The sequence below is a fragment of the Rhinolophus sinicus genome, linkage group LG14, assembly GCF_036562045.2.
Source record: "Rhinolophus sinicus isolate RSC01 linkage group LG14, ASM3656204v1, whole genome shotgun sequence".
NCBI lineage: Eukaryota > Metazoa > Chordata > Mammalia > Chiroptera > Rhinolophidae > Rhinolophus > Rhinolophus sinicus.
The window spans coordinates 45,433,956-45,461,687 of record NC_133763.1 but is presented as its reverse complement, the minus strand read 5'-3'; the positions used below and the strand labels follow the sequence as shown (position 1 = coordinate 45,461,687).

At 37.2% G+C, this 27,732-nt stretch overlaps 1 protein-coding gene across 2 annotated transcripts in view; it reads left to right on the top strand.

Annotated features, from left to right (window-relative positions):
- The window catches only part of DENND2C (DENN domain containing 2C), a 71,771-nt gene that overhangs the window by 25,131 nt on the left and 18,908 nt on the right, over positions 1–27,732 (top strand). For both annotated transcript variants that reach the window (XM_019730359.2, XM_019730360.2), the window contains 7 exons: positions 13,102–14,117; positions 14,658–14,794; positions 15,083–15,195; positions 15,783–15,953; positions 20,341–20,437; positions 23,733–23,777; positions 25,610–25,797. In XM_019730359.2, coding sequence (XP_019585918.2) covers positions 13,294–14,117; positions 14,658–14,794; positions 15,083–15,195; positions 15,783–15,953; positions 20,341–20,437; positions 23,733–23,777; positions 25,610–25,797 — 1,575 coding nt within the window. In that variant the 5' untranslated portion in view covers positions 13,102–13,293. The remainder of the gene's footprint in view (positions 1–13,101; positions 14,118–14,657; positions 14,795–15,082; positions 15,196–15,782; positions 15,954–20,340; positions 20,438–23,732; positions 23,778–25,609; positions 25,798–27,732) is intronic.

Here is a 27,732-nt window from a genome sequence, read left to right as displayed (position 1 = left end):
TAGGAAACAAATTGAATTACATAGTACATAGGCCCAGAAACTGGCTTTAATAAAAAAATCAAAGGCTGTTTGTTATTAAAATATCTGGATGTGGTTTATTCTTCTCTGCAGTTGTCTATTAGTAATCCAAATTACTGTCTATTACTGTCTATTATTGTCTATTATGGTAATTTATGTTTTCGTATATTTTTCTAGAGACTTGGTTTTTATCTGTGTTGATATGTAAAACCCTTTGGGTTTCTGAACAGTTTCAGTGCATGAAGTTGATCTATCAGTAGACTCTATCTTTAAAGATTGGTGCCCTGATAGCCTTTCTCTAAACTTCTTGCATTATATTGAAGTGGACTTTAATGTCTCTAGAACAGAGACTTTCCAAAAGATTTTGACGACTCTCATTGTAATAAATACATTTGCAATGCATCACACACACACACACACACACACACACACACACACACACACACCTGAAATAGTTATGAAGTAATACTTTGCTTACATGCAGTGTATTCTGATTTTTTCTGTTCTACACTATTCTATTTCATTAAGAACATTTTAAGATTTCCTCTTCCAGTTAGGATGTAGAAGAACTTGAAAAATGTTTGCCCCCATAGTAACAAGAAAATCCTGGACAAAATCAAAATCATCTGTTTCTCTGCATCTAGTGAATAGCAGTGGACTCAAGGAAACTTTGATGAATTGAATTCCCAAGTGAATTCCTTTATAAGTGAGCAGAAGCCACAGCAACTTGCATACCTGGGGACAAGCACATGACCCTGATACAAGTGGCCCTGACATAAGTGATGAGGCTTTATAGCAGCAAAGGGAGATTCGCCAGGCCTTTATGGCCTGTTGGAATTAGTATGTGGATTAGAATCTGGAAGAATCTCAAATGTGAAATCAAACCAGTTGGCCCAATAATTGTCTGCCGTGTCCCCTGTCTTCCAGTTTTTACTGAGAAAGCAGGAGAGTGTGAGAAGCACAAAGAAATTGTGTAGTCCCACATATTTGCAGCGACGCCCTGCCAGAGTTGAGTCGAAAGGTGAACCAAAAATATCTGAAACTGTAGCCAAGCTCTTTCCAGCTCAAATATTAACAAGATAAAAACAATGTAAGATGTCAGGAGATCAGAGGTTCAGCAAATCCCAGGTAAATTCCCTGTCATTAAACCTGCCACCCAGCCTCAGCTCAACTTGACTGTATAAAGAGTCTGAATGATCAGCCCCTCAACCTAATTACCAGACAGAGGAAAGACTTGAAGTCTCAAAAATATATAAAGCAAAACAAACAAAAAGTATATATTTTCCTATACTGTTATATGCAATGTCAAAAGTATGATAAAAAATTACTATACTAATAGATACTAATAGAAACAGGAAGAATGTGAAACATGATAAAGAAAAAATATAGTTAATACGAGGAAACCAAAGATGATCCAGTTATTGAAATTAGCCAACAAAGACTTAAAATTCTTGAAGTCCATAATATGTTATATAATATACAGGAAAAATTAATATAATGGGTGAAGAGATGAAGTAGTTCAAAAGATAAGTAGAAATGTTAAAAACAAGCACCAAATAGAAAATTGTAAGTTGAACAATACAATACCTGAAATACTAGATACCTATTAAAAGCAGATTGGACTCTGCTCTGTAGAAGAAATTATTAGTGAACTTGAAGACAGGTCAATAGAATTTATCTAAACTGAAGAGGGAAAGAAAAAAACAAGGAAAAAAAAACCAAACAAAGCAGGAGTAACCTGTGGTATAATATTAAGTGGTCTAACATGTGTAATTAGAATCCCAGACAGGGAGGAGAAAGAATGGGTAAGGGGAAAAAAAGTTGGATTTGATAGAAAAACATCAACTCAAAATCTCAGAAGCCCTCAGACAGACCTTAAGCAAGATAAATGTAAAGAAAACCACACTTGGGCTTATCACAGTCAAATTGCTGAAAAGCATAGATAAAGAGTAACTTTTAAAGCTGCCAGAGAAAACGTAAGAATGGCTGCAAACTCATTAGAAATGATGCAAACTGCAAGTCAGAAGACCTTAAATGAAAGAAAAATACTATCAACCTAGAATTGTGTATCCAGCAAAATTACCCTCCAAAAATGAAGGTGAAATAAAGTTATTTTAAATTAATGAAAGGGGAAAATTTGTTGACCACAGATCTGCACTACAAGAAATATTAAAGGAAATACACAGAGAGAAGGGGTTAATCAGAATTTATAGATGAGGAAACTGAAACCCAGAAAGGTAAGTGAGATCACACAGCTAATAAATTGCAGGGTTAAGATTTAAACTCCATTTCTTCTGATTTCTATTCAGTGCTCTTTGGGGAACAGTATAGCGTATTGAATGGGAACAGTATGGGATATTGGACAAGGAAATGACTTTGGAGTAGTCACATTCAGGTCTGAATCTCATCTCTACCAGCTGTTGGGACTTTGGGCTATGGAGAAAATCTCATCTCCATTTTTCAGATGGAGAATATGGCACTGAGAGATTAATATCCACTTCATATGGTTGACAGGAGGATTATGTTTGTTAAATGACCTTGCACATTGTAGGCATAAAATAAATATTAGTTCTCATCCCCTCTTTCTACTATGCTGCTATTTTTTTTTCTATTTTTTTTTTTTTTTTTTTTTGAGGAAGTCATCTTTCCTGGACATTTTTACCTTTAGTTTTATCTCTTTCCTGAAATAAGCCGCCTTAGGACACCAATAGTGATTGTTTACATTTGTCTATGTTTCTTCTAGTAGCTGAGTAGTTTGAATTCTTTTGACACCCATTTTCTTCGGATAAATAGTCATTCTAGCACTAAACCTGAAACTAGCATTTTAGAAATTGGCTTCTACCCCTAAGCCGCCCGCCCCACCCCCCCTCCCCCCACCCCCCCACCCCCACCCTGCCCGTTCCCACCTTCCCCAGGACAAAAGAAGAGCTACGTGCTTAAGATAAATCTGCAGTGAATAGTGCAGTATTCATGGGGGCTAAATGCACTACTGAGACAGAAATCTCAAATTATTTAGATGTTTAAGAATATGGTTATATGACAACTTGTTTTATTTAGACTTCCTGATCAAAATCTGTTGCTCAGAGAAAGGTGATACTAGTTCTACGGAATTTAGGCTTGAATACAAAGAGTGGTTTTTGTTTAGAATAATTAACATATCTTATCCAGCATATATTCACTGTTTCCAAGAAGTCTGAAATTCATTACAGATATATGGGTCTGAAATTCATTATAAATATGAATCCTTGTTGAATCTAAAGCTTCCTTTGCACCCAAGCAATAAGCCTTATGTGAAAATTGAACAGAAGATTGTTTTACTGAAAGTAAAGTTGTCCCAAAGGTGAAATTCACAGTGTTTGGATTTTGTTTACTTTAGTAAAAAGCCTATTAACACTGTTTAATTAAATGATTGTCACTTCATTATAAGGATACAGACCAGTAACCCTCGCTCTGAGGGGCACTAATTTCAACAAAAGAGAGAACTTGTTTTTAAATTTGATATTGGCAGTGTTTTCCCTTAAAACATTCAGATTCAGGAAATTAAATCCTGATGGCTCTTTTCTTTCCTTCCTTTCTTTTTTTCCCATGAGAAACAATTAGAAAGCTAGTGGCTCTGGTTCTGGCAGAGGAAAAACAAGTTGAAATTAACTGTCAAGTTTTAATAGTAGCTGTGATATAGAAGAAAGTCTTGGGCTTTGTAACCTGGGCAATTCATTTATCTTCTCTGAGTTTAAGTGTCCTCACAGGTAAAAATATATACAATAATATATATCAGGGTTGTTATGAGGAGGAAAGGAGGTAGTAGATTAAATGAAACTGCTTTGTAAATGAAAATACTATGCAAATTGATGTTGAAGTAAATGGCATGTTTTAAGCCTTTTTAAAAAGTCAGGATGATTTTCTCATTCATAATAAGAGCAAAAAATGCATAGAATTTTCAGAGTGTACTAGATGTTTTACCTTTCATCATTTAAAAAAATTAAATTTATTGAGATACAATTTCATACAATACAGTGCACCCATATTTAGTGTATGGTTAATTAGTTTTGACAGATGTATACCCCTATGTAACTACCATCCCAATCAAGATATATAATATTTTCATAACCCCGTAAAGTTTTCTTATACTCATTTGTGGTCAGTTCGCACCCTCCTGGCCCTGGGTAACCACTGATCTGCTTTCTTTCATTATATATTAGTTTTTTGTCTTCTTGAAAATCATACAAATGGATTCATACCATGTATACTCTTGTTTTTCCATAATTTTTTTGAGCCATCCAAGGTATTGTGCATATCATTAGTTTGTTCCTTTTTAATAGCCTATGTTATGAATCTATCATAGTAGTTATGCATTCACTTGGTGATGGCCTTTCAGTTATGTCTAGTTTTGGGGGCTGTTATGAATAAAGATGCTATGAATATTTGTGTGAACATATATTTTCCTTTCATGTGAAATACCTATGAGTGAAATTGCTACTGCATATGGCAATCATATGCTTAATTTTATGAGAACTGTGAAACTGTTTTCCAAAGTAAGGTTATACTATATTACGCCAGCAGTGTTTGAGAGATCCAAGTGCTCAAATACTTAGTATTGTCATTCATTTAAATTTTAGCCATTCTACTGGGTATGTAATGGTATCTTGTGTTTTAATTTGCATGTCTTCAATAACTAATGATAGTATGCACGATTTAAGGTGTTTTATTATACTTATTGGCTACTCATAATATCTTTTATAAAGTTTTCATATCTGACTTTTTTTATTCTTTATTATTTTCTTTAATTTATTGGGGTGACAATTGTTAGTAAAATTACATAGATTTCAGGTGTACAATTCTGTATTACATCATCTATAAATCCCATTGTGTGTTCACCACCCAGAGTCAGTTCTCCTTCCATCACCATATATTTGATCCCCCTTACCCTCATCTCCCACCCCCCACCCCCCTTACCCTCTGGTAACCACTAAACTATTGTCTGTGTCTATGAGTTTCTGTTTCTCATTTGTTTATCTTGTTCTTTTGTTGTTTTTGTATCAGTGAAATCACATGGTTCTCTGCTTTTTCTGTCTGACTTATTTCGCTTAGCATTATACTCTCAAGATCCATCCATGTTGTCACAAATGTTCCTATATCATCTTTTCTTACCGCCGAATAGTATTCCATTGTGTATATATACCACAACTTCTTTATCCATTCATCTATTGAAGGACATTTTGGTTGTTTCCATGTCTTGGCCACTGTAAACAAAGCTGCAATGAACATTGGAGCACACGTGTCTTTATGTATAAATGTTTTCAGATTTTTTTGGGTAGATACTCAGGAGGATTGCTGGGTCATATGGTAATTCTATTCGTAATTTTTTTGAGGAACCTCCACACTGCCTTCCATAGCGGCTGCACCAGTCTGCATTCCCACCAACAGTGTATGAAGGTTCCTTTTTCTCCACAGCCTCTCCAACACTTACTACTATTTGTCTTGTTGATGATAGCCATTCTGACTGGGTTTAGGTGATAGCTCATTGTGGTTTTTATTTGCATTTCTCTGATGATTAGTAATGTTGAGCATTTTTTCATATGTCTATTTGCCATTTGTATGTCCTCTTTGGAGAAATGTCTCTTCAGGTCCTCTGCCCATTTTTCAATTGGGTTGTTTGTTTTTTTGTTGTTGAGTTTTATGAGTTCCTTGTATATTTTGGATATTAGCCCCTTATCGGAGGCACTGTTTGCAAAAATCTTCTCCCATTCAGTTGGTTGCCTCTTTATTTTATTTGGTACTATTTTTAAAGGACTTTAGCATTTGTGTTCATGAGTTATATTGTTCTACAATTTTATTTTCTTGTAATGTCTTTGTCTGATTTTCTAACAGGATAATATTGGTCTCATAAAATGAATTGTAAAGTATGTGTCCTCCTTTTCTATTTTCTTAAAGAGTTTGTGTAAGATTGATATTATTTCTTTAGATGTTTAATAAAATTCACAAGTGAAGCAGTCTGGACCTGGAGTTTTATTTATGGAAATGTTTTTAGTTAAAATTTTAATTTTTTAAATAAATATGGAGATATTCAGAATTCCTCCTTCTGCTTGTATCAGTTTTGATAATTTGTATCTTTTAAGGAATTTGTCCATAAAATTTTACGTTGTCATATTTCCTAGCATAAATTTGTTTATAATAGTCCTTTATATCCTGTAATGTAGGGTCTGCAGTGATGCCCCTATTTCATTTCTGATACTGCTCATTTGTGGTTTTCCTTTCTTTTTTATTTGTTCAGTCTACCCAGAGGTTTATCGATTAATTTTTTCAAATAACTTTTTAAAAATTTCATTGATGGTCACTCTTTGTTATTTCCTTTCTTCTACCTGCTTTGGGCTTAATTTACCTTTATTTTCCCTTCTTAAGGGAAAGTCTGAAATCATTGTTGGTTTTTGTTTTGTTTTGTTTTGTTTTGTTTTCAGATATTAGGTGGAATAATGACACTCATATTTAAAAGAATATAATGTTGAAAAGGATGGTACATTTAGTGCAGGATTGGCAGTAGGATAATTTAAATAAATGTTAAGCTAGAGCATTAATCTGGAGAGAATTTTAAAATAATAACTTAAAATTTAATGGACTAAAATGTATTCCAATTTAAAACACCAAGAAATAGTATTCTCATTCACTGTTTTTAAACCTTTTTCTTTTGTAGTATAAGCATTTATTTCCAAATATTTGGGGATTTTCTTGATATCTTTTGGATATTGATTTCTCATTCAGTTCTATTGTGGGTTAGAGAGCATTCTCACATTGATTTCAATCCTTTGTTATAGTCAGATTTAAATGTACCATCTTACTATTTATTTTGTTTGTTCCATGTAATTTTTTGGTGGTGGTGGTTCTTGTGGTTTTTCCTCCCCTCCCCCTACCCATTCTTTTTCTGCAGAGTGCTTTTTTTGAATTCTATTTAATCTTTTTAATTAACTTCTTGGATATTTCTTGTTTTCTTTTCGTGGTTGCTTTAAAGTTTATAACATATAACTTGAACCTATCAACTTCAGATGACATACTACTTCATATGTAAAGTAAGAAACTTACAACACTACACTTAAATTTTTCTTTCTCTCCTGTGCTCTAGTCTTACATTTTACTTCCATTTTGTTATGAATTCTACAATACATTATTATGTATACTTTAAACAATCAATCATCTTTTAAAGAGATAATGAGAAAAATGCCTTTTTTATTTACCCATGTGTACCATGTTTGATACTCATCACTCCTTTGTTTATATCCTGATTTCCATCTGGTGTCATTTTACTTGAACTTGAATAAATGTATTTAACATTTCTTATAATGTAAGCAGGACCAGCTTCATTGGTATATGATCAATGTAGTTGCACAGGGTCCCACACTCAGAAAGTCTTTGTGGAATTTTATGCTGTGCAGCAGCCATATTGAAATTCTGAAGCCTTTATCTTTGAATTTGTATTTTGTAAGTGTAGTATGATTGGTCAGTGTAGTGTGCATCAGGGGCTTGGAGCCTCAATTTGCACACAGCCCCACCTCCTGCCCCCTCCCTAGAAACCCTCAGCTGCCCTCTCTCTAGCCCCCAGCACAGCTGGCCCTGCCTGGTTTTCCCTTCCCCACCTACACCCTGTGACCACTGCCAGCCTCCACTCCAGGCAGAAGCCTGGGTGTGTACACTCCATGGTATCTTGACGCAGGGTAGGGCAATGGTGATGGTATATCTGGTGAGTAGCCAAGCCTATCACCTACCCCAGCCCAGATATCAGCATGTTCTGGGCAGAGGTTTAAAGATCCTTGGTGGTTACCTGTCTATCATGGGCTGGGGAGGCAGGCCTGTGAGATGCAGGGACACCTGGCTATATTGCCCCAGGCTCTGCCTCAGCCAGAGTGTGGCATGTTGATTTGGTGGCTGGCAGGAAGGGGATTCCAGCTGCCATTAGGTGCTACCTGGCATGTGCAGGCCCACATCACAGGGCTGGGCTCCCAGGTTCCTGTGAGAATCTACACTCACCCCACAAGTATCCCTAGGCCTGAGAGCATTCTCTGGGCTGGTTCCATGTCTGAGGAGACTGTTTCTTCCTCCTTCTAACCTGCCTGAATCTGGCTGTGTTTATCCCTTTAACCAGCTTACGGCACCCTTTAGGACAAGCCATGGAATAAGACTTGTTTACTTTCAATGATTCCATGTACAGTTAAATGTTCTGACGTTTGCATTTAAAGTGTCATTGCACAATATATAGATGAATGGTAAAATTCATGCTAATTTCAATTTTTAATTTTTTTTACTTAAAACAACATTAAATAGTAAATAAAAAATACCTTGACCAGTTAAAAGAGAGACTACGGAAGAAAGGGAAAAGTTTCATAAAGCACTTTTCTTGCATTTTGAACAGGGGCCCCACATTTTCAATTTGTACTGGAACCCACAAATGATGTCACTGGCCATGAGTGCAGGTCTGCTGTTGACAAATCTCATAACTTTGGTTTAACTGAAAATATCTTCATTTCACCTTCCTTTTGAAGGATACTTCTAGAATTCTAGATTCATGGTTCCCCCCCTCCCCCAGAACTTTAAATATTTATCATTCTTTTCTAGCTTACCTTGTTTTCCCTATATGTAACATATACTTTCCTCTGGCCACTTAAAGATTTTCTCTTTATCACTGGTTTTCAGCAACTTGATTACAGTTTGCCTTGATAAGGTTTTCCTTGTGTTTATTCTGTTTGGTATTTGTTGAGCTTCTTGAATCTACTGAGTTAGAGTTTTCATTGAATTTAGACAATTTTCAGCTTTTTTTTTCCATATTTGTTTTCTGCCTCCTCACCCCCTTCATTTCTGAGATTCTCATTATACGTAAAATAGACTGCTCGATATTGTCCCAGTGAGGCTGTCTTTTATGTGTTTTAGCCTTTTCTTCTCTGTGTTTTTGAGTTTGTTTTTGGCAGTTACTATTGCTCTTTCTTCCACTTCATTGAACATATCTTCTGCAGTATCTGAAATCTATTGATAACCCATACAATGCATTTTTCATTTCAGATAGGGTATTTTTCAGCTCCAGAAGTTCCATTTGTTTTTTTATATCTTCCATTTCTATACTCATTATGTTCATGTTTTCAAGTTTATGATTTTTTAAAGATGCGTTACTTGAAATTTGTGTCTGTCAGCTTCATCATGTCTATCATTTTGGTTCTGTTTCTATTGACTAATTTTTCTCTTGAGTGTGGGTCTCATTTATTTTCAGGCTTCTTTGCACGTTTAGTGATTTTGATTGAATGCTGCACATTATAAATGTTACATTGCTGAATGTCTGGATTTTGTTGTCTTCACATAAAAATTATTCAATTTTGTTTCTGTGGGTACTTAAACTACTTAGGAATCAACTTGGTCCTCTTGAGCCTTTTTAAAAGCTTTGTTAGGGTGGCTCTAAAGTACCCTTCACTCTAGGGCTAGTTTAGTCCATCTGATAAGCCATGACCTAATGTCCCTACTGAATTGCCTGGGCGATCAACAAGGCTACTCCTCTCTAGATCATTGGAAGGTGACTATTTCCCAGGCCTTCATGAACTCTGGGTATTAATCAGCTTACAGTTCCCCCATAGTTCTTCTTTCCCCAGTAATTTGTTGTCCAGCTTTGTGCAGTGTTACCTATCCATTAGCAGCTTATTATTCAGCCCAAGTTCAAGTGGATCCTATGTAGATTTCTGGAGCTTTTTCTCTATTTTGCTCCCTACTTTCTGATATTCTGCCCTGCAAATTCCATTTGCTTTAGCCCCTCCAACACTAATCCTGTCAGCAATCACAGTCCTGTACTGTTATCTAATATCTGAAAGCATTTATTTGACATATAAGTCCAGTTTTAAATTTACGGATGTTGGGAAGCCAAGTCTAGTCCAATTACTCCATCATGGCCCAAAGTGGGGGTCTTGCTGGTCCTTTTCATCAGGTTTCTTTCTAATTGAGGTAAAATTCACATAGCAAAAAAAGTAACCATTTAAAGTGTACCCTTTCATCCATTTTTAAATCAACTTTTAGAATGTTTCAAATTCCTCCTATTTTGCCAGATACTTTTATTTAATCAAATAAAATATTTTAGAGAATTTGGAGTGAGGCACTTTCCCTGTGTAAGACTTGAGTTAGTAAAATAGAGCATCAATGTTCTCTTTCCCAAAGAGAATTTAACTTACCTGAATGGATTCAAGTTGGTTTCTTTTAATGTGCTAAAACACAGAATCCTATATATATAATAGGTTATATTATAAATTACATTTCAAGCCGATAAGCTACAGTTGATGTATTTCTTGGATAAAAGTAAGTACTCAGAAAAGCAATTAAAAATAAAAACAAAGGGACATAATTATGAATCACCTCTTTGGGAACAAAGAATAGAAAAGCAAGTTTGATTGGTATCCTTTACTCCAAGCATTCTGTTTTATTACACTTTTTAAAGCACACTTCATTTTTCACATTTTTCTCCTTTTGCATGCCTGAGGAACTGAATGACTGCTGCTATTTCTTCTGTTGAGGTTGTGTTACCCATTGTGGCTGTTGTGTGCTCTGTCTTCTGGCTTTGAGTCCTGCCTGACTCCATTAGTCTTCAACAGTTGGAGACGTCTTTGACTCACTGTATGGTACTAAGAGAAGAGACCAAACCTTTTTAAAAAATGATTGAAGCAGTTATATTTTTCTCAACTTGTGTTTCTGTTAGAACTGTTGAAACAAGCTTGGTAAAGCAATCTCTAGGGACAAATATGTGAATAAGTTGGTTTAGGGAGTTTTCAAAAGAAGAAGAGAGACCGAGGACTTGAAAGCTGGGCCAGCCCTTAGGTTTTAGAATGTCCTCTGATAGTGGAAGTAAAGGCAAGAAACTGAGGGGGAGATGGAGAGAAAGGGTTTCGCAGGCTGGAGAGCCATGGGGGAGGAGGTGCTGGAGGAGCACGGTGGCTCAGAATTTAAATTAGGTTCAAGGGACACTCAAACGTAAGATGCCTGTAAGAAAAAAAACTGAGGCAAACCTTGGTTTGATGAGTGATTCTATTTTTTTTAATATAGTAATATATATACACACACACACACACACACACACACACATACATATATTTTAACTTTTATTAAATTTTTGGGGTGACATAGGTTAGTAAATTTATATAGGTTTCAAGTGTGCATTTCTATAATGTATATATTGCATTGTGTGTTCACCATCCAGAGTGAGTTTGATTCTTATTTTTTTGGATGGGACAAAATCACAACTTGTCAGAATAGGCAAACCACATTTTAAAGAGTTTAATTTGGCAAACATTAGAACGGTGAAATCATATATAAAGACAATCTCTATACTATCAATATACACATCGATCTAGTAATGCACTAAAATCTTTTTGTTTTAGAAATAGTTTGTCCAGTTTTTGAAAGCCACAATGTATTAATACCTACATTTAGGAGCAAATAGCATCCCTCTTTATAGTACCTGCCTATGTGAGGAGTGACTTATGTTGCTATGCTCCTCTTTCGCCACTGAAACACCGTAAATACACATCATTTATATTTGTGTGTGAATTCCATAGATGAAGCCATTTGTTTCCAGTAATTTCCATGTTAAGATATTTTGAGTCCTAGCAATTTTCATCTTTTTCTTCTCAGTTTGACCCATTCGTACTCAAAACACATTAACAGGGAAGGAATAAAGAAAGAGTTAATAGGAACTGCCAAAAACCTCCCCTAGGCTCCCAGGAGAGGGAAAAATACTGCCACCTGGTCTGTAGTGAAGAAAACCTGAGTCTCGAGGAGGCACTAAGATCCTTAGGAATCCTCTATAGATATCAGAAGCAGGAAAAGGATTTTCAGAGTTTTAATAATGAGCAATAGCTGATTGGATCTGCTTTTAGCAAGAGTCTTGCACAACAGCTTTGATATTTGGGGAGCTTTTTTCCACCCATGTGAGCTTAATTTCTCAAGGTTTTTTTGGAATGATTTTCTTAACATCAGACCCTCCTCAAAGTTTATTTGCTGGCAAAGCTGGTTTTCTTACAAACTTGTAGGAACGGTTTAAATGGAAGTGCAAGATCAGCAGTTACTCTGCCTAGAATACATTTTGCGTGTGTGCTGTGTGTATGTGTATCAGTTTTGGTCAGCTACACTCACAGAGCTGGGCTGATACATTTTCCTGCCTCTTAATCAAGACCTCGCAGACAAAGCTCAAGGAAGGATGACCCCTGCCTCAGGAAGTTTTGAATCAGTTGCTATTTATAACCAGTATACAGTCGAACTTGAGATCAGGTCTTTACTCAGCTGATAGGAAAAGTTCTCTGCCAAATTTTATATTTGAGGAAACAGTTTATGGGCCTGTATGAGTGAAGCCTTTATGTGAAAGGAAGGAATGTGACAAAGACTGTAAGTATTTTTGCTGATTTGGGTCAAAGGCGTGGTGGCAGCGATGTGGGACGTTCAGTCAGTGACATAATAGGTGATTACATTTTAAAGCAAGTGGTAGTTAATGACACCTTGGATTGTCTTAGTGTGGTGTGTATGGAATCCTGTGCTGCTAATAGTTGAAATACGTTGAAATAAGTATGTGATGGGCTAATATTATCTCTCAACATAGGACAGGAGGAGGAAATTAGCTATTGGTGTGTTTCTAGACTAACTGTTTTTTTCTCTGAATGTATACATGAACCTTTTGGTTATTTGAGATGTATCTCTGTGTATGTATGCTTCTTATAATACTCTGTATATGGGTCCTTGTTTCATTAAAAGGCTTGATAAAGAATTGTTATTATAAAATAATATTGTATACTGCTATGCGTAATGTCTTATAAAACCTCATTCTACTTCAGGAAATCCAATATGGCAGAACATTAAAGCTGACAATTTGAGAAATGCCATAAGTAGTATTTTCTCTGTATCATTACATCACCAACTTAGGCATGTCTTTGTGGAGTGGAATTACTTAATGGGTGATAGGTACATTTTTACATACGCAGTGTAAATGAAGTATTTAAGGATGGGTGGGCAATGTTTTAGTGAAGTTCAAATTAGAAAATTAGAAAACTGTGTTAACATATTCTTGTCTCATTTTAATAGGATTATTCAAGATAAAGTTGTAGCCATTTTCAACAAGGACCAGTGATCAAAATTTTTCTTTATATAATGAGATTTCCAAGTTAAAGATGAAAGGAAATTACTGGAATTGTTTGGATTCTAACTGACAGGATAAAGAACACAGTATTTCACAGTTACTTGGAATGGAACCTTAGTAAAATTCATCGCTTTGTTATGCACCCACCTGGGAACATGGATGTTGGTTTTTCTCGTTCTACTGTTCAGACACTGTCAAGGAGCCACTGCAAAGACATCAAACAAAAAATTTCTCAGTGGGAAGGAAGAACTAATGGCATATCTAGTCCAGATAAGTGGCACCCAAAGGACTTTGGAGTGAGATATAAGAACTGTCATCAGGAGATTCTTAAGAAAAATCCTATTGCTGAGGGAAAGAGCAAAAAGTTGGATGTAACCAACTCTCAAAATGTCGGTCTAGATATTAATGAAGATACCAAAAGCCATGATCGAAGTGAGGATGAAAGTGAGAAACGTGAATATGATGGTACACGGTTCTTTAAAAACGAATCAGAATCCAATTGGGTATGTTCTCGGGTCAAACAAATTGAAAGCTGGAAAGAAGTTGTTTTGAATCCAGAGACTGCATTACCTCCAGGAAATTTCTATACCTCACAACTACTGTGGAAGAAAATAGAAGCACTTCCTCCAGATAAAGTCTTAAATTTGGCTTTACAACATTGTGACACTTCAGAAAAAGAACTGAATTTCAGAGTCCTGGATAGCTCCTATGGAATAACCAAGAGCTTAGAAAATATTTACTCTGAACCCGAGGGCCAAGAATGTGGACCTTCTATAAACCCTTTGCCCAAACCCCGTAGGACATTCAGATATTTATCTGAATCTGGTGTTATGCCATATAAAGAAAGAAACTGTGACAGAAAATACTGTGAAAATAATTCTTGTGCAGAGCCTTCTTTGGCCTCCTCTCGGGAGCCTGAACCAAAGAAATATGGCGGGAAAATCAGAAGGAGATCTAAAAGGTATACTCTTATTTGCTAGGTCATGATTTATAAGTATTTTCCTTATACCACTATTGAGCTTCTTTTTCCTTGTCAAGCCAATTTCCATTTCCCTGCATTACAGCCCTAATTTGCACAGATGGTGATTAACCCAAGGGGAAAACATGTACAAGAGGAAATAGTAGCAGTATCTAACACAATCTACTGACATAAGAGCATCACAAAAACTTCCTTCCATTTTTTTGTCTTTAAGAATGTATAGGGAAGCAAGTACATTCTTCTACTTCATTTGGGACATGCTGGCCTTAGCCTCCCTTTTCATTAGAGAATGAATTTAAGACAGGTACCCAGTGAAGAACACGAATGTAAAATGGCTAAAAACCTCTAGTTTTCTCATGGTGCATATAGGGCACCAGCCTAATTTATAATTCTTGGGTATCTGATAAAACAGCTTTGTAATTTTGCACACAAGTCTTCTACTTACTAATATCTATCTATCCTACCAATGTAAAGACTAGAGTTTGAAAAGATACAGCTTTATAAAATATCTCCTTTCTTAAGGAAATCCTTTGAATTTGAAGATATTCAGCACTTTCGAAATCGGAACACACAGAAGATTCATGAAGAACTTGGAAGAAATTCTGGCTCAGCACTTTATTACACACAGTCTGAGGACAATATCTATGAAGACATCATATGTAGGTGTCCACAAACTTTGCAATTAAATTGAATGAGTATGTATGTATTTGGTGAAGCCGTTAGCTATAGGATGGTATTTTCTTCTACAGTCAAGCGTATCTTGCTCCAGATTTTTCTTCTTCATATAGAAATCTGTGTTGTATAAATTCTTTTATTTAACGGATTTTACAGCTAGTTTAGTGGACTGCTCAGTTCAGAAGTAGATGTTTACAGTATAGTATTTTGAGAATTCTTTTAGCTTGGTTGGATGCCTGAGTGGTTTACTTATTTTTTTTTTGTTTTTCGAGATCCCACCAAAGAAAATCCATATGAAGATATTCCAGTGCAGTCTTTTCCCATGTGGAGATCCCCTTCAGCATGGAAGCTACCACCTCCTAAAAGTGCTTTCAAAGCACCCAAGGTAGAACCAGGGAACTGATATAAGAAAACCTTAAATCTTGTTTATAATCCCTACAAAAAGGGTAAAATGGTTTAACAAGGGCCAAAACTAAGAAGCACTGAAATGTGGGGGTTTATTGTTGGTGGTGTGTGTGTTCTTTGTTTTGCTTTTTATGGGGAGTTGGCAGCACACAGCTTTTTGTTTTCTTTGGGTTGGGGAGGATGTTTGTTTTTTAGTACTTCCAAAAAATTGACAGGCCATGAACTTGTGGTTTACTGTAGTTGCCACAGCTCCCTATGAGTCAGTCTCACATCAACCGGTGGCCTAAATTACCGGTCTGGTCCCTAAAAGCATTCACCGACCCTGCAAGCAAAGGCTGCCTTGAGTTAATGAGGACTCTGAGCCATTTTTTTTTTTTCGGAAATTTGATTACATTGTAGTAGAAGAGTTTTAGATTCAAAACTTGAGAAACTTCTTTGCAATTGGTGAATCCTCACGTGAGATGATTTTAAAGGAAAGATGTATGTTTTTCTGGGATAGCTTTGACTTTGAGAGTTACAGGTGTTAACTAGATAATCTTACCCTTACCCGTACGTCTTCTATTTCAGCTTCCTCCCAAACCTCAGTTCCTTTACCGGAAGACTATGGAACTGAAGAACTCACAAGCTTATTTCCGGTCAAAGCTCACAAAAGATACCACTTTGCCCGTCACTTTAACCGAATGGAAGCTTTTTCGAGCTGGAGAAGTTGCAAACAGGAAAAGGAAAAATCTTCCAAGGGTAAGGGCTCAGTGCTCTCATTCTTGACTCTTATTTCAACATTTCCATAAATGAGAATGAATAAATTTTAGACTGATGTGAATAATAAATAGGTTGGAACTGACCTCCTGGAATCAAAAGATTTGGAAAGCAGCCTTAAGCTTTAGTTTTTGTTCATGCAAGAAAAATGCATGAATGGCTTTTGCCCAAGTTTCTTTATGGATTTAGAAAATTGATTTTAAATGGAGGGCTTCACTTCAGTTACCTTAGTTCTCATTCCAGTCAGCTGCCTATTTCAAGGACGCACTAGCATATCATCTGTACGGATACTTAATTAGGCTGGTTTCATTGGCATTTCACTCATTTATATAATTGCCAAAGTGAATTCAGTTTTGTGCATGTGTTTACAGATTTTCAGTAATGACAAAGTACATGTCGTTAATTTGGAGCAAATATTTTCATTCAGAGGAAGAAATTTGACTACTACTTGGGAATAGAAATTTTCAGCAATTATACTAAATAAATGATTTCTCAAGGGAGAAAAGGCAGAGCCTTTGGAACCAAAATGAAGAAATTGGGATGATTTGTAAATATATATTATATATATTTCCAAAGAAACACAAGAAATTAGATGAAAATATTTTAACACTCTTTATGATACTTTGTTTTTTGTAATTCAGAACGTTTTCAGGATTACTGTGAAGAAATCAGATCATTTAAATGTATAGTATTCTATACTACAATAAATAGTATTCCTTTCCTTAGTCCCATCTGAATTAGCTATATGTATTCATTTAGTACACAGTTTCTGTACCTGATTTTAACATTAAACAGAAGTCACAGCTGTTTCTTGATTTAGTAACTGCTGAGTTGTTCCTTGGGAAATAGTCTGTTCCATAATTACTTTAATTCTTCTGATCTATTTCCTGCCCCTCCCTCTTTAATATGTGAAGAGTTAAAGCCACACCGTTTCCAAAAAGCACTAAACTGGTTTCTCTCAGTTAAAAAGAAAGCCTTCAGCTGTTTATTCTCCTGTGTATGGTGAGGAAGAGTTACAAATCAGAGTTTGGAAGGATTGTGCGGCCGCTGCAGTAGTTCTGCCCGCTGACAGATCACGCAGGCACAGCAGAGCAGCCACCCACCCACATGGCCCAGAAACAACAGATCACGGTTCCCGGGGGCAAGAACACAAACACAAAAGGGACTGCATTTAAGATGTGGTGCTTGGAATGGCATTAACAACTATTTAGGAATTATCGATTGTCGCGTTTAATGAGACCCAAGGAGATTTTCAGTGCTTTAGATTTCATGCCTCAGTATTTCATATGCTGTGGATCCCCTGAGCACGTGTAGCTTGTTCTCTTTCCAAGTATAGGTCATAGGGCCTAACTTTTCCTTTTCTGATACTTCCCAATGTTTTTTGCAAAGTGTAAGGTGGGGGAGAATAGTGATGGTGAACTCCTGATTGTCGGGCAGGAACAAATGGTTAGCTTTTGTAGCTTTTCTACCTGGCAAACCCTCTTTGGAATAAGTCCTTGTAGGACGTTCCGTTTGCAGTACAAGTTTTGGCTTCAGAGTATCTTCAGGAACAACATTCCATCAGGAAAGCAGTTTCATTATTTCCCCTTTGATGACTATGCTATCCCTGGAAGAGAAACTGGTTTCGTAGTTTGAAAAGCCCTGATCTAGTCCATATGCCTCTTTCCCACCCTTCCTTTCTTTCTCTACTGTGGAAGCCTGTGTGGCATTGTTGGCTAGAGTAGATTCCCTAATGTTTTATACTGTTTGTGTCAAATGTGGACAGCAATATGGTTTCTATCATTTCTTAGGAAGGGTGCTCTACAGTATCTCCCGCAGGTAGAAGGTAAATGTAGGCTTCTCTTCCTAGCTGAGAACCAAAATTTAAATTTTATTACTTAACCTCATATTTCTAGAACAGATAGCTCCTTTGTAACATTTGAGTATACTTTTGAGTATTCGTTTCAAATGCACAGTAATAATTATACTATTTTTGTTCATTATGTACCCCAAATATGTTTACTCTCTCACACATCTTTCTATAGCTCCTAACAATACCTTTTATCTTGGATTCTCTTGTTTGTTTGTTTTATAATGCTAATATTTAAGAACATTGATAATTTTTCACTTGAATGGCAGTTGCAAAAATCTTTAGAAGAAAAAACTCTTCCAAAAATATGGGAATAATCTGCATATTGGAAGCACATGTTTCTCACATGTTATTTTTCTTGCACTGGACTGCCGATGGGTTGCCAAGATTGCTAGAGAAGCAAGGACAAAAGAGAAAACAAGAGCATTTTTCTCAACTTTGTTGGTTATCATCTTATATAACATTCCTAACGATTGTAATTCTGGGTATTAACTGTGTTAAACCAGGACTTATAGTTAAGAAAAAGCTTAGAATTTTAAGAAAAATTCTTTGGTATATACACCAAAAACAAACTAATCAATTCCTCCTTTAAAAAGTGGCTGTTGATCACTTTTAATTCCTTCCTCTTTTTAAAGCCCAGTCTATGTCTTTGTCTCTGCTTCACACACACTTCCCAGCAGCAAAGAAATAATTCTAATGAATAATATTTATTAAATGGAGCATAGTTTTTGTATTTGAGCATATTGGAAAGTCTCCTATTTTTATGACACGTTTCTAAAATATATTGTAATATAGGGTTCTCCTTTTGACTACAACTTTCTAAGCATAATTATCCTTTCTTTGCCAAAAATTCTTGGGAGCTAAAATAACTGGGCCTCACCCTGACTTCCAAGTGAATAAGTATTCCACTTCCTACTCTGGGCAAGCAAAAACTTGAGTCCCATAGTAAAGGCTTGGTCACCATGTGGCGTGCAGGAGCCAGATTTCCTGCACGTTGTGACATGGAATCTCTCAAAAAGCCTGTGCTGGGTTCCTCTAGAGAGGAATATCCTTTCCCACTTCTTTTACCCATGTTATATGGACTTTGTATTAGAACAACATATCATCTTACTAAAGAATTTTAGATTCAAATTTGAAAAGTGTTGAAGAAAACATAGTAAACTCTCTGACATTGTTCTTAGTAATATTTTTTCTGCCATATCTCCTTGGGCAAGGGAAACAAAAGAAAAAATAAATGTGACTACATCAGACTAAAACGTTATTGCACAGCAAAGGAAACCATCAACAAAATGAAAAGACAGTCTACTGAATGGGAGAAGATATTCACCAATGATATATCCGAAAAGGGGTTACTATCCAAAATTTATGTAAAGAACTCATACAACTCAACACCAAAAAAAACAAACCAATTAAAACGTGGGCAGAGGATCTGAATAGACATTTTTCTAAAGAGGACATACAGATGGCCAATAGACATTTGAAAAGATGCTCAACATCACTGATAATCAGAGAAATACAAATTAAAACCAGAATGAGATATCACTTCACACCTGTCACAATGGTTGTCATCAGTAAAGCAAATAACAAGTGTTAGTGAGGATGCAGAAAAAGGGGAACCCTTGCTCACTGTTGGTAGGATTGCAGATTGGTGCAGCCACTATGGAAAACAGTATGGAGGTTCTTCAAAAACTTAAAAATAGAACTACCTTATGACCAAGCAGTTTTACTTCTGGGTATTTATCCAAAGAAATCCAAAACACTGATTTGAAAGTGTGTATACTCCCCTATGTTCACTGCAGCACTATTTAAAATAGCCAAGATATGGAAGCAACCTGAGTGTCTATCAACATGATGGGATAAAGAAGTGGTGTGTATATACACAATGGAATATTACTTGGCCATAAAAAAAAAAAAATCTTACCGTTTGCATTCAACATGGATGGACCTAGAGAGTATTATGCTAAATGAAATAAATCAGACAGAGAAAGACAAATACCATATGATCTCACTTATATGTGAAATCTAAAGAACAAAATTAATGATCAAACAAAACAGAAACAGACTCAGAGATACAGAGAACATGCTGATGGTTGCCAGATGGGAGGGAAGTTGGGGAGGTGGGTGAAAAAGGTGAAGGCATTAAGTACAAATTGGTAGTTACAAAATAGTCATGGGTTGTAAAGTACAGTATAGGGAACATAGTCAATAATATTATAATAACTATGTGTGGTGCCAGATGGGTACTAATCTTATTGGGGTGATCACCTCATAAATTACATTGTCTAACCACTGTGCTGTACACCTGAAACTAATATAAAATAATATTGAATGTCCACTGTAATTTAAAAATAATAAAAAAAGAAACAAAGCTTTCAGAAGATACAAACAAATTGAGAAATGTAAAAGTTTTTGTTTATAAAATGGATTTTTTTCTGAATGAGAATCACTAATAAATTAATACCACAAACTGCAAAATTCGTTGTGTTGGTTGTAACTTATACTTTTCTGGTCTTTTTTCAGCTTGTATTGAAAATAGATGACATATTTGAATCAAAGAGAGGGAAGAAGAAAGTAAAGTTACACCCTTACACTGGAAAAGACGTACCTCCCTCAAAAGGTAAGAATTGTTCGCGCTGTCTGTAGCTATCAACATATGAGGGGAAAATCATTATATAACTTGATGTTTGATGTGAATTATAATTTTTGGTTTACTTTCCTGTCTATCCCACTTAAATATAAAATTCTTTAGGATAAGGGCCTATTTCTTTTCTTTTTTGGGGGGATGGGTGGGGTTATTTCTTATTCTTCCTCCAATCCCTTTTATTTAGTTCTATACCAAGTAATGACTATGGGATGACTAAGTGAATAAATTAGAAAATAATTGTAAACCAGGAAGCCTAATTTCATAGGCAGATTGCATCATTATTTTGTAATTCTACTTTTATTTATAGTCATTTTTATCAGTTTAGACTCAGTGGAGAAATGAAAATATTAGGCATATATAGATGGAATGTATGTGGTGTTCACCTTGTAGTCATCTAGTAAGTTCAGTAGTTTTATCCCTCAGATGCCTAGATAAAACTTACGTTGTGTTAATTAAGAAACTCAACATCCATAGTGAATTCTGAGAATTTTCTTAAAAACTTATGCAAGATTCTTAACTTGGTTGTTTGGCAAAGGAGATGTAGAATTTAGCAATTTTTGTCTATGAGATTCATAAGTGAGAAACAACAGCCAAGTCGTACCAGAGAAGAAGGTTTCATATTTTCGCAGACTTCCAAAGACAGAAATTTCTTAACTTTCCTTGAAAATCTATTCTACATTCTAACAGTAGCTATGTGAAAATAAAATTCTTCATGCTACAATTCAAGACTCTTTTTTTCTTACTCTGTGATAAATAAAAATCAACTGGTCATCTTTTTTAATGCATTTATGTTTTCAAGAGCAATTATTAAAACATGTTTCAGTCTTCTCTTCTGCTGAAGAAATACTTTTGGTTATTGTTAATAATAGCTTCCGTTTATTGAATGAAGGAATCGTCTCTTTACTGTGTATAACATATGACTGCATTAGAAGGTAGAGACTGTCCTAATTTTACAGACAAAGAAGCTGAGCCAGAGGAAGAAATGCTGATTTTAGTCAAGGCACATGGAACCACAAAGTCTTATCCTTTTCAATCACCAACAGTTGCTCTCAATTTTTCTCCTAAGCCTTGATTTTTAGCAGTTTAACTATCTCCTCTCCATGTGTTTCCTTATCTTCAGTAAGGGTATAGCCAGAGGCTTTTAATTTGTATAATTCAGAATTAGATACAGAAGATGAAAAGTGATGCCAGATATTATGCTGGATCCTTTCAGATACATTGTCATTAATTTTCTAAATAACTCTAGCGGATATTAATTTCACTGTTTTAAAGATAAGGACATAAATTACTAACTGCAAATTAAGTACAATATCAAGACACTGGGGACGGGACAAATTCTTAGAAAACATTATCATGTTCCCAGATTAGCAGCCTCTGTGGATAAGTATACTCTCTAGATATGCCACTGTCTGTAGGTTGTTACTGATCTCTTTTATGTGTGCTTTATATCCAATGCATTAGGAACATTTTAGGAAATTCGGATCTTAGACAAGTTTTTGAAGAGCCAAAAAAATTTTTTCACTGTATCATTAGTGAACAAAAAAGTTGAACAGCATGAGTAGCTAATTTATAGTGCATACACACACACACAAACACACACACACACACACACACACTAAATTGTAACCCTTCCCTACAAGTTTATAATATAGTATAAGATAAAATGTAAAGTCAGAGTTCCCCAAATCTCCTCCTTCTACTCCCAGAAAATTTTGTGCACATGCAAATATGGTTTTCTACCCAAATAGTTTTGTATCATTTCAGACTTTGTATGTTTTGCTTTTTTAAAAAATAATTAATATATTTTGGAGTTCTTTCAGTATCAACACATAAAGGTCCACACAGCTGTCCTGTATTTCTTTGTAGACATGTAAAAGAATTTTATTTAACTGGTAGATATCTTGATTGTTTCTAACTTTTTATTTAACCTCTGGATATCTAAGTTCTCTGTATATACATATATTTTGCTCTTCAAACAATACTGCAATATACAGTTTTTGCTTATATTTTTATATATTGATAAGAATACATTTGTAAAACAAATTTCTAGCAGTGCACTTAATTAAGGAACATGCGCATTTAAAATTTTCATTGCTGCTTCCAAGTTGTCCCCCAGATTGTAACACTTTGTTTCTATGAACAGCATCTGAAAATGACTTTTTCCTCATAATCTTTACTAATACTGTGTTTTATTATAGCTTTTTATTTTTTGCCAGTATCATGGTTGAAAATTATATCTTATTTGTTTTTCTGTTTTGCTGTATTTTTTCTTATTCATTCGTAACAGCTATTTGAATATTAACAAACTCAGCCTTGTGTCTGCAGTGTGTATTACAAATATTGTCCCAGTTTATTGTTCACCTTTTGAATTTACCAGTGGTTTTTTATTAGATAGAAATTTCATATTTTTATGTAATCAAATGTATATACATTTTTCATTTATGACTCCTAGGCCTTGTTTTTTCCTGATACATTTAAAATTTTTCCCTCTCTTTATATTTTTTTAAATTTTGCTTTAATTTTTCAGACTTAGTCTAGAAATTTTTCATTCACTTGTTCACAAAGTTTTTTTGTTGTTGTTTTTGTTTGTTGTTTTTTTGTAAATTTACCGCGTGCTTAGCATTGTGGTACAAAACACTCCCTTGTAAAGGTATCACCCTTTATCTTCAAGATCCTTAAAAGCTGTTTAGGGGGGGAAAAAAACAGTTAAAAGCAATCTGAGTACTATAAGAGCACAGAGTAAAGGAGGGTTCAGTTTGGCCTAGAGGTAGTTCAGAGGTATCATAAAAAAGTGTTACTTCATAAACGTATTTGGTAATCTCTCTTAGCCCCACATTTCCCCATTATTCTAAATTCATATTTTTTGCCATGTTGAGATTTTTGTTTAGCCAGTTTGGTGTTCTACCTTTGATACCGTCTTTGGAAATTTAAAGACAAGGATATGAATGTAGAAATAGAGTCCACTCTGAACTAGGCTTCTTAAAACCAGTCTGAACTGCTGTTAATTTCTAGCATCAGGGAAGAGAGGAGAGCTGAAGAGGGAGATAGGGTATGGGAAGAAGACGGAATGAAGTAGTTTCTTCTCTGCGCTTTTACTTCTCTTTTGTGACTGTCCTACCCTGTTACAACCATGTGGTCTGGAGAAAGGCTCAACGTTTTTACTATTCCGTACTCCCCAAGTCCCCAGGTGTGTGGAGGTTTTACGTTGCTCTCATCCTCCTGTACTTCCTACTGCTGGACAATACAAACGGAAATTCTCTCTTTTCAGGTGAAACCAGTGGGAACGAAAGTGATGCTGAGTATCTGCCAAAGAGTGAGTGAGTCAGTGGGGCTGCTCCCTTTCTCGAGACGCTCGTGGTTATAGGTGGAGTGGCACCTACCTTTGTGATTAAGCACGTTTTCCCCACATGAAGTTTCATTTTGTGGGTGATATCTTCATTATAAGAACCTGTTGAGATCTGAGGAACGAAACAGTACCCTGGCAGATGTTTGACAGTATTAGAAATCTCCCTTGGCGGAGTGAGGCAAACCAGTGCAGTCCTGAAGCTGGAATGTTCCGAGGGGAGTGGCAGAGCTGCGTGTTCAGACATACATGCAGTTAGTTTCCCAGCAGCCCAAACAGGATATGTGTGAATCATCCTCAGAGACAAATACTTAGCCTTCAATATCTGATTTTTCATAGTCACTCAAGTGGAATTATTTAAGGAACTTGGATATCTGACATTGAAATAGGAGACGATCTCTTTTCTTATCCATGGGCCTTTCTATTCCAAAGTATTGCACCATTTACTTTCTGCCGTGCGCTTTGGGTTGCACTTGTTTGAGCAGCTCATGATGCTCCGCATCCTTCATAGAAGGGCTTTTCACAGCGAGTTGTTCATATAGGCAGTTCCTGTTCGGCTGACAGGCATAGCGACTGAGGCATGGGAAAGGTAGGAGGCGTGAATTATCAATCAGAGCTGAGCACAGGGCAGTTCCAAGTCCGATCCTCTGAGCTCGTGATTCATAGTCAGATGCGCCCTCCATGGCGACCTGCTTCAGGTGTTTGATTCTGCAGCCTGACTGAAGGCGAAACTTGAGTCAGCATCGGGTTCAGCCTGGATGTGTAATGATAGACTCATTCAGTGCCGCTGCTCCTGAGAAGCAGAACCTAAAGTCTCCTTGACTTGCACTGAGACCTTTGGGATAAGTGAAGCTTTGCCTGGAGCACTAAATGTTCTGGATAATTCTGGGGAGCCACTCCTAGATGTATTTTTGATCCACAGGGTGACTTCTTGGGGGAGGAATACATCACATCTCAAAAGAAAAGCAAAACAAGTAGTTAGGGGATGACGATTTCAGTTGTTGGCTCAGGACGACACATAAGCAAATCCCTGGGACACTTAGACTTTCTCCTGTAGGTACTACACTTCCCCGAGGGGAGACGACCCCAGTGTTCAGAATTAGGGATAAACGAGAGTAAAGGACAAATGCTCTCCAGTTCTGAGTGGTATTGCTTGCACTGTTTAAATAGTATGCTTCCATAACTTCATTCTTTGGAGAAATAGTCAGCTAGTAGATGTCTTCTACTTCGATTTTTCCCTCTTGCCTTTAGCACCATTTATGGATATAAGCATATGTCCTTTACTAGTAATACATGCCCAGGAAAGAAGGGAAAAGGACAGTTTCTTTAATGTGAGGATAGTTTTTGTTTTAATTTTATCAAACTTGTGCTTTTATGTACTCACCCTCTGTAGGACCCAGTTCTTCTATCAGCTCTTCCCCTGCCCCATGATTTCATGGTCCCAACATTGGTTTCTGTTGTTAGGCCAGTGTATTTACCTGACATTTTCTGTGTGTCCTGGTGTTATGCCATGAAAGATGGAATAGCATAGAGTTCGGGCTGGGACATACCTAGAGTACAGGTTGGCACATGGAGTGTCAATCCCACCCCGGGGCCCCCAGGTGTTTGTGAGAATCTGTGCTCGCCCAGCAAGTGTGTCGTAACCCTAACAGGTATGTCTGCGTGGCGGACATTGGTTAGTCAACATTCATTCAGCAACGACTGAGTGAAGATCAGTCCCGTATGGGTCATGTATGGCCTCTGGGTGCTAGAGGGAAGGTAGGGCTACAAAGGAAAAACAAGGCGCCATGATTTCATTACAGATCGTCACAAGCGCTTAGCACAACTCCAGCAGTCTTCCAAGAGGAACCCTCACTACCAGACCTTAGAGCGGGATCTCATTGAATTACAGGAGCAGCAGCTGTTTGAACTTTTTGTGGTAGTGTCGCTACAGAAGAAACCATCAGAAATAAGCTACAGTCCCCAGGTCATACAACAGTTCCCTAGCAAGGTAGGTGCAGGGAGGCCAGGAGGCATTCAGGAATGTTCCTGTGTCTCTGCATGTATTTATTTCCTCTCTTCTTGTGTATTGTTATCTCAGTCAGCTTTTACTAATACAGGCCTTATGGTAGGACCCGGTAAGTGACAGATGACATGTCAGGCAGGAGCTGCAACCACGGAGGGAAGAAAGCTCATTATCCAGGCTGAGTTTTTATTTTTTGCTCTGCTGTTTACTAAGTGACCTTTAGCAAGTTACAAAGCCTCAATTTTCTCATCCTTCATGAGGGGAATAATAATGTGGCAGAATGGGGTAGGGTAGCGGTTTAGAGCATGGGCTCTAAGCCAACTGTCTGCATTTGTCACTTATGAGCTCTGTGACTTTGAGCAGTTACTTGAGTTGTAGAGAGGACTAAATGAGCTGTGTAAGGCCCTGATAACAGTATCTAGCGTACAGTGAGCACTATGTAATGTGATCCAGTGTGAGTGGGGACTTAGCGAGGTTATATACGAAGTGCAGTTCCTGGCACATCGTAAGCATCGTAACCATACTGATAGGTGGTAGCTATTATTAACAATATTACTTGGTTTGCTCTGCCTTTTTCCAAAAACGATTCATTCACTTAATCAAATAAAAAAGAATACCGACTATTTGCTGCGATTAGGTGCTAGGAATACAAATGAGAACGATCCTCCTGATCTTTGCCCTCACAGACCTTACAGCACAGACCCCATATGTGGCTCTGAGCTTTGTAGCAGCGAATCCAAAAAGAGAAACATGATCATTGCATCAAGGCTTGCAAACTGGTGGCCTCTGAGCACGTGGAGCCCACCGACCTGTTTTATTTTTTTATTTGTAGTGTTTTTGTAAAAATAATAAATTATCTGTTGCCAATGTTTAAAAATCAAATTTCACATAAAAATCTGTGTTTCTCCTTTTTTCCTGAGAAACTGGAGAGACCAGCAACACTCAGCCTCCGTTCCTAAGTGGCAGGAATTGGCTGACACTGAGGAAGCCAGGGCTGATGACGTCCTGGGCCTCCAACCCGCTGCACCAGGCCCGTCCCTCACAAGGGCCCTGCGCTGGGGCTTAGTGCTCTGTGGGCACCGCGCTGGGGCTTAGTGCTCTGTGGACACCACTGACATTCTTAAGCATTTTGTCTTTGCATTTGTGCATGAGGGCTGATGGGACAGGGGACATGTACCTCGGTCTTTAGGCCTCCACTGCTACGTGGCCTCACCTGCTGCTACCTTCCCAGGGTGGCTTCTCTCATTGTCTTCTCCCCGCCCCCTGCTTTCCTGGGACCTGCCTGGCTTCCCACTTCCTATTCTCATTCGGTGACTACTGTCACCCTCTGTCCCTGGCAGGGGCTTGGGCATAGGCATGGCGAGGGTTGGGATCAGGCAAGCATAATTCCACAGCATCTAGGGAACACATAGATAGTGAGACCCTCCCTGCCCTGGCCTGGCCGTGCCAGTCATGTTCAGTGGGTGGCCTGGTGGGGCAAGCCTTTCCACCCCCCCATCCAAGTACCAAGCATGTGCCCGTGTGGAGGCTGCAGCCCTTTGGGGATCGCCCAGCTGCCATGGGTTGGAGCAGCGGGCCTGTGAGAAGGAGAGATTCCGGACTCAGCTTGCCCACCCTCAGTCAGGACAGCATTTCAGTGCTGAGGCTGGCCGGAGAGGAACCCCCACAGCTGGCGGGCTACGTGTGGACCCCGGGGTACCTGTGAGGGTCTGGACTTGTCTCCCAGGATCTTCGTGTCCGGGGCAGCCTGATATTAAATAGCAAATAAAAACCTCATTACATGTTGAAAGAGAGACCACAGAAGAAAAGAAAAGTGTTATATTGAATTTCTCCTGCTTTTTGAACAAGGGACCCACAGTTGTATCTTGCTTGCACTGTGCTCTGCAGATTATGTAGCTGGCCCTGGTGAGAAGCGTTTGC